Source organism: Pelodiscus sinensis, chromosome 1 (genome assembly GCF_052426305.1).
Source record: "Pelodiscus sinensis isolate ZL-2025 chromosome 1, ASM5242630v1, whole genome shotgun sequence".
Classification (NCBI taxonomy): Eukaryota; Metazoa; Chordata; order Testudines; family Trionychidae; genus Pelodiscus; species Pelodiscus sinensis.
Window position 1 is genome coordinate 162,712,280 of NC_143052.1, and position 13,633 is coordinate 162,725,912.

Here is a 13,633-nt window from a genome sequence, read left to right on the forward strand (position 1 = left end):
TATATATCCGTATAATGATGTGGTGTTTTTCCTCTATTTCTGATAGCATACACCTGCTTTTCCAACCCCTTTTCCCCACTGTGTGAAACCTTTTCAAAAGTTTTAATTGCTTCATTTTATTAGTAAGGTCCACAATTAAATAGCAAGTCCTGGAGAATGCCAAAATTAGTACGGATAGCTCTACTTAATAGATTTACAGACAATTTCAGAGGGTTTTTTTTCCTCCTAATCCCATTCCTTTCCTTTCTCTGAGCACTGATGCTTAGACCATCTGGTCGTGGGAACAGTGACAACCCTTCAGGCTTACAAACGGAACCCTACTACATAACAGCCTAACCTAGACTGTTAGAGCGGTTATTTCTTTTTGAAAGACCCATCATACTGAGATGTTAAAGCTCCCTTATGTGGAATGAGATTTCTTCCTTTTGTCATTGCCAATAGTTTATATATTTCAAACAAAAATCCCTAATTATAACTGATAAATGTTGGAGATGTATGGGTTCCCGTTGTTGTGTATTAATGTGTCTTATTGATTGGCATTGATACTTTGTAACTGGTATGCATTGATTAGTGTGTTCTGGTTCATGTTAATAAATGTGTAGTTTGTGGAACCATGTAATCAGTTACTTGTAGACTCTAATGCCGTAGTGTCCAACCAGTTCTGAAGCAGTAGCAATTCGAATGGCCAGTTGTGGCTAGTAGCTAGTGTGTTGGACACCACAGCATCAAATGGAATAAAACTTGCTTTTTTTTTTTTAAGCAGTATCCGAAAATAAGGGGCATTATTGGGTCTATTTTATAACACTCTTAGAACTTAAAACTTCATTTGGTTGAGTAGTTATTTTACATTTCAAAGCATCGCTTTTGCAGATTCAGACTAACACAGCTACCCCTCTGATACATTTCAAAGGTATTTCAAAATAAAATCTGTATTCTTCTAGTAGAAGGTTTAAAAAAAAGAATAACTCTGAGGATAGCTATGCAGTGACAGTCATCCTTAAGATGTTATCTTGAATTGAAAGCACTATGGTTTACACAAATCTAGTATTTTACTTACTACAATTTAGAAAATACTCCATTAGTGGAAGATGATTTGGGGAATCAATCTGATAAAAAGTAAGAAGGTGTAAAACTCTTAGTCATCATTTATGTTTGTATGCTAACTTGCATATGGAAATGTATGTTTTAATCAAATCATTTAAATTTTCACCTCTCATCTATATAGTTAGATATATTGACCCAAGTTTCAGACATATGATGGGAGAGCCTTGCACTGTCCACTGCAGATAAGTGTTCAAAGCTCCCCACCCTATTCCTCCCCCACCCCACTGTAATGAATTTTGACAGAGATCTTAGCCATTGCTTAGTTTTGCCAATTGTTTTAAAAGTTCTTCCTCTTTTGTACTTACAGTGTTTTAATATAAACAAGCTGATCCTTTTCATCTGCTTCATGTAATAAATAGTCAGGCCACCTGAACAAATCAGCCACTTTGTACAGCCCCCAAATAAACACATCTTTTAGTAGAGACTAACTGTGGTTAACTGGTTAGAGGCAAATGAAACTCATTCTTCTTCATTTTGTCTTCTTTTGTAGTTAATCTGCTGGATTCAAAAGCAATTCAAGGGGAGCTGGGCTGGATCTCCTACCCATCACATGGGGTGAGTTCACTAGACTGTGAAATGGGAAAATGCTGCTACAGATCAATGTGCTATTTAACTATTGTTTCCTCTTCAGAGAACGCTACACTGGGGCTCTTTGGAGCTTCAAAAATAGTCTATTCTAAACTTGAAATGAGGGTTTGTGCTGTATTACTATGGTACCTTTTCATTCAAACATACATCATGCTGCATGTAATCCCCATGGTGAGGTCACCCCTAATGGAAATAATTAAAGGGGTGGTACTTCCCCTATTTTATGCAAATTGTCTTTAAATCTTTCCTCCTGTTGTTATGTGCATTTTTAACATGGAACTATTCTGCTTAGTGATGCTCTTAGATCAAACTAGGATTTTCAGCAGATGTCACAGTCTGTGTCCCTCCCCCCCCCCCCCCAAACTTATTGTAAAGGTGCTTTTCTCTCTCTGGTAAAATTTAGGCACATGTCTTGGTGCATATCTTGCGTGTTTTCTTGTACATTTTCTAATATTATCTTGCACAAATTCAACTGGATCTCTTATTTGTAACTTTGAAATTGTCCAGTGTTAGGATTCTTAACCTTCTGGCTTTTAAACTTTTTGAAGCAAAAGAGACGTATATAAATTCTGTCTGTTTGGGTTTTTTAAATTTGATTTATGATTTACTAAACGGTTTATCTCTTTGTTGTTTGTTATTACAATTGCTAAAGGAGAGGTTACCCATTTGATAGCTGAAACTTTTTTATCTACTGGGAAATCATAAACTTTAGTATTCCTGTTTCACTTGAGGATGGTTCACTTGAGTAGATTTTTCAAAATATTCTTTGCACAGTCAATTTTAAAATCCCAAGTTATGAAGCTTCCTCCCTCTCTGTTGGAAATGTAACCCACAGCTTAATATGTGTCTGTCAGAAAAATTCCCCCATATATGCAGTCTAAATATTCCTTTCTTAATTTATTTCCATTACTCCTCGTTGTGTCATGCTCCTGGGTACCATACTAAATTATTCCTCTTCATTCTCGGTGTTTGTCCTAACCCCTCTCACCTGTAAATTAGAAGAACAATGGGAAAAAAAACAAACCCAAGAGCCGTTTGGAAATCTAATACACTCTTTATTGCTGTTTGAGTAATTGAATGCAACAGTAAAGCACCTGGGGCCAAATTCTCTCCTTGGATTTGGTAGAGGCTTCATTTGGCATTGCACACATGCATCTGAGGGCTCTATTTGGCACACAGCAGATGAAACAATGTAATATTTTTCAATTGGGCTGAGTTCTGTGTTCCTTTTGCTTCCATATTATTGATAGTTTTGTGAAAAAATCTACTTAAATAGCCATTTTGCTTCTTGCCAATGGAGATATTAGGTTATAGAATTTAAGGTAACTCCATCTCCTTTGTCTGCCTTTCTTCCTGCCACATCTTGAATTTGACCAAATGCCCAATCTTTTTAGCAAATCCAACCTATCACTGTCCTGTGATTCATAAGCTTGTCTGGAGGAGGCAGTGATATAGTTTGAGTCAAGATTCTGGCATTTCTGTGAGTATAATCTGACTTAGATGGTTAACATGGGAGTGAGAAGATATTAGTGTGTGAAGTCTCACGTTTCCATGTTCTGTTGGGCAATTTAAAATATTAATAACTCTTGCTGAAACAGATCATTTGTCAACTTTATTCTGTGCATCTGTTTTGTTTTATGGATGTTCCCTATCACAACTCCATGTTCTCTGTGGGAACCAGTGGGCACTGAGCACTCGTAAAAAGGAGGCCAATGGCTACTTCATTAGGTGGTTAAATGGGAACTGCTGGTTGCTGGGCTAGAAAATCTGACTCAAACCTCATTATAAATAATGCAGTATTAATTGTACTTCAGTGCACGTTGTGCTGCACCTCCTCTACCCAAATTTGCTTGAAGTATATGGAATTATGACACGGTATGTATATAAAATGAAACTGTGTAACGGTTTTTCAACCCATCTATTAGCAAGATAATTTTTTTTGTTTTTAAAAACCCTCTGATTTTTAATTTCCAAGGACAATATTCTGTTTTTGAATGCTAAGTATAGTGATGAGCTTCCTGGTGCTGACTACTTCTGAAAACCTGCCCATATATTTAGATGCCAAGATGACAGTTTAATATTTTAAAAATCTGTCCCCAATTTTGTGTCTGATCATCATGCCAAAATCTGGCCTCTGGACTTAATGCAGGCCTGGGAATTGCAAAGGCCAGAGCTTTGCTTCTAATTCTATGAGGGTATGTCTACACAGCAGATTTACTTTGGAATAGCATCCATTGTTCCAAAATATCATTATGCGCTGTCTATGCAAGAAGCCTGTTGTTTTGAAATACATTTGAAACAACAGGCTTCTTATGCTGACTTCCTGTAAACCTCATTGAATGAGGATTAAAGAAGTCAGTGGAATAGCTATTCATTTCAAAGTAAGTGATGTGTAGACAACACCAAATTTCAAAATAAGCTACGCCATTTGTGTAAACCAGGGGTGGGCAAAAGGGTCTCCACAGGCCAGATCCAGCCGGCCAAGTGGGTTGATTCAGCCCACAGAGGCTAATTACAGCCTGGGGGTGGGGAGAAGTGCACGAAGTTTCCTCCGACCTGCCAGGAGCATGCAGCGCTTTGAAGTGCTGTGCACTCCTGGCAGGGTAGGAGGAGGCTTCACACGCTCCCCCACTCCCTGGCTAATCAGTGCCTGGGGACGGGAGGAGTGTGAAAAGTTTCCTCTGTCTTGCTCTGCTCTGCGAGGAGCACATGGCACTTAGAAGTGCTATGTGCTCCTGGCAGGGCGGGAGGAGACTTCATGTGCTCCCCTGCCCCCAAGCCCTGGTTGGCCTGGGGGTGGGGGAGCACAGGAAGGCTCCTCCCACTGCCAGGGGCATGAGTGCCTAGGAAGAACCTGGGGGAGGGGGCAAAGGGGTCTGCCACCCCCAGACCACTCACCAGAAGGATCCTAGCCCCACCCCTTCTGTTTGAGTCCCTGCCCCTTCTAATGTAGCCTCAGCAAAAAATCATTACCCACTGCTGGTGTAGACGTAGCTTCAGTGGCTCCCTCAGTAGTTTTGGTCAAGTTGTCTTAGTCTGCTTCTCCATCCATCCTTCGGAGATAACAACACTTGCAACTCTACCTCAAAGGACTGAATTAGCTAATGAGTATGAAGTACTTTCTGAATAGCAAGTGTCCTGGAAATACTAAAAGGTATTGTTTGTTTGATCACAGTGCCTTAACATAATAGTTTAAAATGTTTATACAGAGAAAACCTCTGTGTCCCTAAGAGGCCCCACAAAAATGTTTTCATTCTGGAGCAGGATGGGTAGGAGTAGAATCCAAAGTTTCCTACTGCTACAGCCACAGACTGTTTAATGAGTTACTTTGGTGAGCTGGGTTCCCGGGACAGAACTCACCATTTATTTCCTAAACTCATCAGTTTCTGGTCTCTCCATTGTGTATTTTTTTTATTATTATTATTTTGTTTTGCAAAGCTTCATTTGATTCTTTTGGCAGCCACTCTGCTCTACTCCACTTCTCTCTTGATCTCCCTGCAGCTGTGCCTCTCCTGCCTTGGATGCCTAAAGCAGCAAGAGGCAAAGCAGCTGGCAGAGGAATGATACAAGGCATCATGACGGCTGTAAGAAAAACAGGCTTGCTAGGTTACCCTACCAGAAGGGCGTGCGTATCCTGTAGTGCAATTTTTTAGCCTTCACAAGTCAGTGTTGGTTTGAGTAAATCTGCCTAAGCTTTTCCTGCACGTGCGGTTCCTACCTACCATAATATCCATGGGGAATAAAACTGTACAGTACATATAGAATTGCACCAATGTGCTTATAAAATAATGACATTCTTAGGCTGAAGTCAAAGAGCAGTAAATTTATTTATTTTTCTTATCACGGGATGGTGGTAAAGAACCAGACCTCAAACCATGTTTCTTTACATATTGTGATATTTTAGGCCTAAAAACTTAAATATAAACTTAAAAAAAAAGAAAAAGAATCCTCTGTAGTATAACTTTATGCCATAAAAGTGATGTAATAACAGGAAAGTTGAACGGCAGTGGAAAAGGGAAACATTATTTGTACCGCTTTAATTAAACCCTGTAAATATATCTGTCAGACAGCTAACTAAAATATGAACTTAAACTTCAGTGGGGGAAAAAAATTATAATAAAGATGTCACGTCATACTGAAGCATTGCAAATAGCGAGTTGGTGATTTACAAGGTAAAACTGATAGCACTGCACTTGAGGCTGTGATTCACAAATGAGGATGCTGGTATTGTGCCAACTCTTTTCCAAAATCCAGCAGCAGTATTCCCATCAGAAACCATAAATGTCAATATGTGGAGGGAGGTTACTTATATAAATACCCCCCTTCTCCCTCCCCACATACCCCATCCAGTGATTTATCAAAAGGTAACCAATAGAGATTTTTTTTTTTATCAAGTTAATCATTTTGCCTAATTCTGGAAAATGACTGGAAGGGGTTGTCATGCTCAGTATGCAGTGGCACATCTCATTGTAAAATCTGATTTTACTTGGGGTTATAGAACAGAAGCTGTTAGAAATGCTTGAATATTTATATTAAGATTTAGGGCTCATTGGTATTCAGAGATCTGTGTGTCCCACATAACTCCCTGATGGCCCCTGGTTAATAATATCACCCTGTATGAATGTGATCATGGCTTGAGCCATCCCATATGTACATAATCTTGGCATCAGTGACACTGATCTTGTCAAGCTAATTCAAACCAGTTCAAGACAAACCTTGGCCCAGCTAGGGGGCAAAGAAACTGAATTTTTAAAAAATAGAGTAGCTAGGTTTGCTTATGTTTGAACGTGATTGGCAGCAGCTACAAAGCCTGTATCCTGCGCTGCCACCACTAGCACCTGCATATGCAACCTTTTTGTACTGTCAGTCAAATACCCATTCCATTTCTATAGATTTCATTAAAGGGGGAAAAAAGAAGAGCTACTTAGTCTTTGCAGCGTATATTATTGATATGCTGATTAAGCATAACGCAACTGATCATTAACAGCAATTCACGTAAATTACAGCAGCACAGATGTGGGGGGTTGGGAAGATAAAAAAGCAAGTGACTTTTAGTAACATACAATACAAATGTGATGGATAATTCATACAGGACAAAAAGAGTAGAGTCCAAATCCTGTTCTGCATATTCATGTCACTAGTCATATGAGTTTCAGGGTGATTTATTGCATAAGTAAGGTGACTAGGATTAGACCCCTGGTTAGTGTTCTTTGGTTCAGTAAAAATTAATCTCAAATACCTTTATGTACCTTCCTCATGACATGACACAAATTCAAAAAATACAAGATGTACTGCAATATCATTAGGGAATGGCCTAATGTTTAAATATTGCCATTGGTGTGTTTGGGCTAAAATGTATTTGTTTTTACTATAGTTAAGGGGAAAAAAAGATAAAATCAAAGATAAAACCTGTTTATCTTGTCTTTTTGTTCATAGCCATAGAAAATAGCCACTCCTCGCATATATCTCTAAATATAGCTATAGATATGATTAATATGTCCTGCCTATTTGTGAATACATTTGTCTTGCATATAACCAGAGTTAACAAATTATGGCCAAAAATTTCAAACTTTGCATGCCTGATGTAAAGCACTTAAATCAGCTTGATACCTGAATACCAGCAGCTCCATGTTGATTTTGCTGTACTTGCTCAGAACCACTGAAAATCATGAGGTTCTGAGGTCTCTTATAGATGCAAGGGACTTACTATAAGCACTTGAAAATTTTGGCTTGAATGTGCCCATGTATCCCTTGCCCTCACAATCATGGGCATATGGAAAAGAGAACCTGCAGATCCCAATTCAGGGGCCTGTGGCTTGAGTGGGAGGGGGAGAAAAACAGCATTTCCCACTGCTTCAAAATTTTGGTTTCCCCTGCTCCTGCACTATTATAGTCAGTGAGAGATTTTCCTTTGATTTCAATGGGAGCAGGATCAACCCTTAAGTCATTTTCCTCATTCTCATTATTTCAGATTTTTCAAAAAGCTAAAAATAGTCTGTCATGTTGGAATCTGGTCCCACGTCCCTTTTTCCTTTGTGTCTCAGGAACTTACATGACTCCTCCCATTGCTGTTAACTTGGCATACCTTAAAATCTGGGCTGGATTTATCTCACAACACCCCAATGAGAGAGAGAAAAAAGAAGTGTCCCTATGTTACAGATGAGGAACTGAAGCACAGAGTAGCTAATTGAATTGCCCGTGGTTACGTTAGGACTTAATTTTGGAGCAGAGAATTAAACCCAGGTTTCCTAAGTCCTAAGCTAATACTCTAACTACAGGGTGATTGAGGAATAAACTAACAGGTTCCCAATAGGAAAAAATATTGGAAGACACATTTCACACTGGATCCTTTATTCATGCTCGTAGTTCCCTAGTCTTCACTGACTTAAACCCGCTAATTCCTACTGAGGCTCTGATTCATAAAAGACCTTAACTTAAGCATGTTCTTAACTTTACCCTTGTTCAGCATTGATTATATTGATTGATTTTAGTGGAACCATTTAAACACATGGCTCAGATTAAGCACATGCTTAAGCAAGTTTGCTGAATTCAGGCCAGAATAAGGAAAAGCTGCATGTGCTTTTCCTGAGACCTTTTCCTTTTAAAAGAATGCTGTAAAACGACTCTTTGTGCCCCCCACCCTCATTTTTACTTGGGGAAAAACAATATTTCCATTACACCAGAATGCTATCTTTGAGATGACAGCCCCCAGCTAAACTTGTTCTGTTTCCTGTCTTTTGCTGACATACTTGGCACATGGCACCATGTTCAATTTCTGGTCTTTTTCATGGGATTTGAGAGAGAGTGACAGAAGAAGAATCTGTGTAAAATATGCCTTTGGTTGTCATTCCTGACGAGATGGAGGAAGGAGATCTTTGTGGTTGCATTTGCTTTTGCCAAAACAAGTCCTGGTAAAAAAGCAATTGATCAAAGAAACCATAGGGAAGGGACATCTACTCAGATACATTTTTCTTCCAATATTGTCATTAAAAACACAGAGTACTCTAGCCACTGCAAGATCCTGGGTCCACATGGGAGTTCTGAGCTTGACTACGCTATGAATCCTGACTGGGTCCTTGTCTTTCATAGCAGGCTTTTGGATGAAAAGAGACAGTCTTCGTCTGAGTTATCTATTGCTAGGCATTTAAAGCTGATGGATACCTTGATCCCGAGATTCACTCTCTGGTCTTGGACTCTCACTTTTTCCTCTCTGTGTACTTACAAAACTCAGCTGGGTGTAGTGGGTGTTTTTATTAAATATTGGTAAAGCATTTCAAAGATTAAACAACATTCCAAGAAAGCTCGTTATTGTGTAAGGCAAAAGATTGAAATAGAGAAAATCTACTTTATTGTTAAATATTTAAGTATACTACCAAATGGAAAGAGGATATATTTAACTGTCCAAAATAGTGTGTCTGCCTGTTCCCTAGTAGTAGCAGTTACTTAGCTCTTATTAAAATTGTGTATTTGCTTTTTTGGCTCTTATTGTTACGCATGAACTGTGGTTTCCCAACAATTTTATATGCTGTATAGTGTCATTTTAGCTTTCAGTGCTTGTGGATGATGTCTGAAATGCAAACAGAGTATTTTGACAACTTGTTGTCAGAAAAAAACCACCTGGGATTCTGTCTTTGTGAATCACACACTAAATGTTCCTTCATATGCTGAATAGTTGATTGAAGGAAATCAACTTTTTTGACATACGTGTTCTGTGATTTTTTTGATTACTTGGAAATGTGCTGTTTGGGATACATCTTAAATATTGCATATTTGCTTTTGAGCTGATCTTCTGATTAAATTTGCGAACAGTGTTAAAAATCATACCCTATATATTTTGTAGCGAACTGAAGAAAAATATATATAAATGTGTGTCTAAAGTCTCATTCCTTTGGAATGAAGTTTCATTTTTAATATTAAGGCAATTTTTAGTATCTCACATCTTTAAATAAAGCCTTTTGCTTTGCATTCTTGTGAAGTCTTTAAATTTTCCCTCAGCATTTTAAACTAATATGTCATTCATTTAAATTGTCACAGTCATGAGTCAGATGGCAAAGATGATTTTTTTTTTGTCTGTGGTTTCTTCATTTAACTAAATGGTAGCTGAAGTCAGTCATGATTGTAAAGTCTTCATCTTCATAGTTACTATAATTAGGAGCTTTAACTGTAGGATATGCAATAAGATTTTTTTTTTAAATAGTTCTCCTGCATAAACTTGAGGGTAGCATCACTCTTTGTCAAATGCATGTTTGCAGCTTTTTGAAGTTGGCTTTGGTGCTGTTTGACTAGCATGTTAACTTCATTTGCAAAGATCGGTTTTTAGAATAGGAAGTCTGGGCAAAGATTTGCCACTTAAAAATGACATCATTGTTGTTTTATCTGGATCTGAAATCTGGGAGAAAATAACTTGAACATTCAAATAGATTTCTGAATTATTTTTCCAGTGCTGCGAAGTGAGTGCATATTAACGAAAAATGTTAAAAAGCTACTAAATTCATTATATTATTTGACTCTTAGTAAACTCTGACTTGAATCTGTGTTCCTTTGTTTATTAAATTGAGTGAATTTCAAATTCAATAGAATAATAAAAATGTTTTTATCTTCCCACATTTTTGATAACTCTGTGGAATAATAGCAAATTCATTTTTATTCCAATTCAGATGACATTTCACTCGGCAAAGATCTATTATTATTTTCCTTTTTGGACATGAGCCTTTTTCAGTTTATCAACACACTGCTTCAGATTATTTGCTTTATTTCTATTTTTAAAAAGAATATTCTATAAACCAAAAAGCAACGAAACATGCAGGAAGTGTGATACTCTAATTCATTTTTTTGGAAAATATTGAAAGTTCAGCCTGTTTAATTGGTTATGCAATCAGTCATACTGCCACTAGTATAATAGGATGTTGCAGGTTGGGTATCATTTTTCTCTGATTCCAAGAAATGCAAGATTCAATGTCCATTCCAAGGCCCAAAAAGATTTTATTTGGAACTAGTATTACATACATTCCAGCGTTCTATTTTTCCTTTGAACTTCAAAGCTTAGAAAGAGTATCATTTCCTTTGTGGGCAGGAATTTTATTTCTCTCAGTCTCAGGATAAATGCAGAACATTTGTGGTAAGTTATCAGAAGAGAAATGACCGCGGAATGCTTTTTTTCTTCCTGAAGAAACGTTTTCCATATCTTTACATTTAAATGTCTCTCCACAAACAACTAATCCAGTCACTTGTGAGCACTAGTTGGCATGTGTTGTAGCAAAAATCAAAGATTATTTTCCTAAAGGAGCACTTGGAGATAAAAGAATAGTTTACTATTGGTGGTGATATACTGGCAAATAATGGAATTGATAATACAGTCTTCTGGGCCTGGGCCAAGTAGGGATTCTCTCTGCTTCAGCTTCTGTGTCTATCAAGCAATGCTCATTGATTAGGACCTGATGACAATCACTATTAATGATCAATTTGACAATGCAGCCCACCATTTCTTCCTTCACAGATACTATTTCCCTCCTTGTTGCAGTCCAGTTCTGCCTATTAATTGATGAGGACTTCTGTAAACATTTTAACTTGCTTTAGAAAATGCGAGACTAGAAAGTACATCTTCTCCATGCAGGTAGCATCATAATTTATAAATGTTCTGGAGCCAGCCTGGCTGAAGACAAGAGGACAGCACTTTATGAAGTTCCAGAGCAGTTAGCTCAGCCCAAGTCTTCTCAGGCTTCTGACAACAGCTAATTCAGTCCAGCAAAATCTTACTCTTCCTCAGAATCCAACACTGAAGCTAGCAAGTAAAGTATTTTTGAATGAAGCCCTCGGTGTGTTATCAGCATTAGAATAGAAACTTCTGGATCAGAAATGAGAGCCTCTATGGCCTGAGCTTAAAGAATGAAATCTGTTAACTCGGTAGCAGGCAGGTTTATCCAGCTATCTTCCTCCGATAGCTTTTTTGAAAGCAGGTCTTTCGAAAGTGAAAGTAGGCTGGATGTGGGTTTTTTTGGGGGAAAAAAACCGTTTTTGAAAAACCGCATAAACCTTTTTTTTTTTTTTTTTTTTTAAAGAAACAGGTCCAGACTACTTTCACTTTTGAAAGATCCGCTTTCAAAAAAGCGATCGGAAGAAGATACGCAAATTCTGTAGTTCAGACGTTCCCACTGCCTTGTACTCTAGTTATCCCGAGCAGCAGCCACAGACAACTATCTCTGCTAGGGTATGTCTACACTACCCCCCTAGTTCGAACTAGGGGGGTAATGTATGCATACCGAACTTGCTAATGAAGCCCGGGATTTGAATTTCCCGGGCTTCATTAGCATAAAGACGGCGCCGCCATTTTTAAAAGCCGGCTTGTTCGAACCCCGTGCCGCACGGCTACACGCAGCATGGGCTAGATAGTTCGAACTATGTAGCCATTCCGATCTATCTGTACACACTATCTGTATCAGAATGGCTACATAGTTCGAACTATCTAGCCCGTGCCGCGTGTAGCCGCGCGGCACGGGGCTCGAACAAGCCGGCTTTTAAAAATGGCAGAGCCGGCTTTATGCTAATGAAGCCCGGGAAATTCAAATCCCGGGCTTCATTAGCAAGTTCGGTATGCATACATTACCCCCCTAGTTTGAACTAGGGGGGTAGTGTAGACATACCCCTAGTGTCCATCAGTTCTTCCTTCCTTGCGCCTGCTTTTTGGTCTTCTGCCATCTAAGGGTTTGTCTTCATTGCAACGCTGATTCGAAATAACTAGTGCTATTCTGAAATAACTTAGTCCGTGTTTACATAGCAGGCAGTTATTTTGAAATAGTATCAAAATACTGTCAGGCTGGAGGGCTTCTTACTCCGACTTCTGTAGCCCTCATTGTACGAGAAGTAAGCGAAGTCAGAGGAAGTGCGCTCCATTTCCAAATAAGTGCCTTGTAGATGCTCCCAATTTCGAAATAAGCTATTTATAAATAAGATACACAAGTAGCTTACTTCAAGTTAAGCCCTGCAGTGTAGACACACCGGCTCTTGTGCTTCTCTCTGCTATGCCCCTAGCAGTAGCTATCCTACCTAGGCCTCATAGGATGGTAAGAATCTCAGTCTCGAAATTCCTGCTCCTTACAAACACTGCCTCTCTAGGGCAGGGATTGGAAGTAGCAGAGGCTTGTGCTAAGTTTGGTGTTTAGAACAGACAGCCACAGAGAAGTGCAGATATTCATCAGATGTATGGGGAGGTGAGACAATGTCTTGAGTTTCTGCGTGTGGGGGCAAAGAAGGTGAGCGTGTGTGTTTAAAAAAAAAAAGACATGCAGAATGATCATCAGCTGCTAGTTACTTGATATACACAAATACTCAAATGCTACTATGTGATTGGTGACCTGGGCTCAGAATTGTCCGTGGGTGAGTACAGGCAGTTGATTCAGTTCTTCCTCAAATAACTGAAAATGGATGTTGTTTAGACTCCAAGGAAGAAGTTTGGAACAGCTCTGTGCACACAATCTTTGATTTTAAAACAAAACAATATCAAAATGAAAATAAACATTGTACGTACGGGACATACAGGCTAATATAATGGACGCATCAGATTTATAATTTCTAAATGTCAGCTACATTATATCTCCTGTAGAAAACGGAAATGCTTATCATAGCTGTCAAGGAATCTTCTTGCCCTTTACCCATTCTTTTCTGTTGTAAGGCCAGAGTGTTATACAAACTCATCAATAAAGCTAGCTTTTAACCAGCACTCCATCTATGTTTAGCTCTAGCCAAGTTTAACTGATACTTGTCTACATTTTCAAATATGATTTTGCGTGCCTCAATTTTTGAGACCCACTTATAGTTAACTGCTGCTAACATATATTGGTGATGCCGGAAGTGCTGTGACTGAGGCTGCAGCATTTAAATTAGAACCTATTTATGACTCACAAATTCATATGAAATTATTCCTTGCTTCTAAAATTTCTCTCGT

General features: G+C 38.5%; 1 protein-coding gene across 5 annotated transcripts in view; it reads left to right on the forward strand.

The window, feature by feature from the left end:
* The window catches only part of EPHA3 (EPH receptor A3), a 322,951-nt gene that overhangs the window by 21,338 nt on the left and 287,980 nt on the right, over positions 1–13,633 (forward strand). For all 5 annotated transcript variants that reach the window (XM_075908777.2, XM_075908769.2, XM_075908799.2 and 2 more), the window contains one exon: positions 1,595–1,659. In XM_075908777.2, the coding sequence (XP_075764892.1) occupies positions 1,595–1,659 (65 nt within the window). The remainder of the gene's footprint in view (positions 1–1,594; positions 1,660–13,633) is intronic.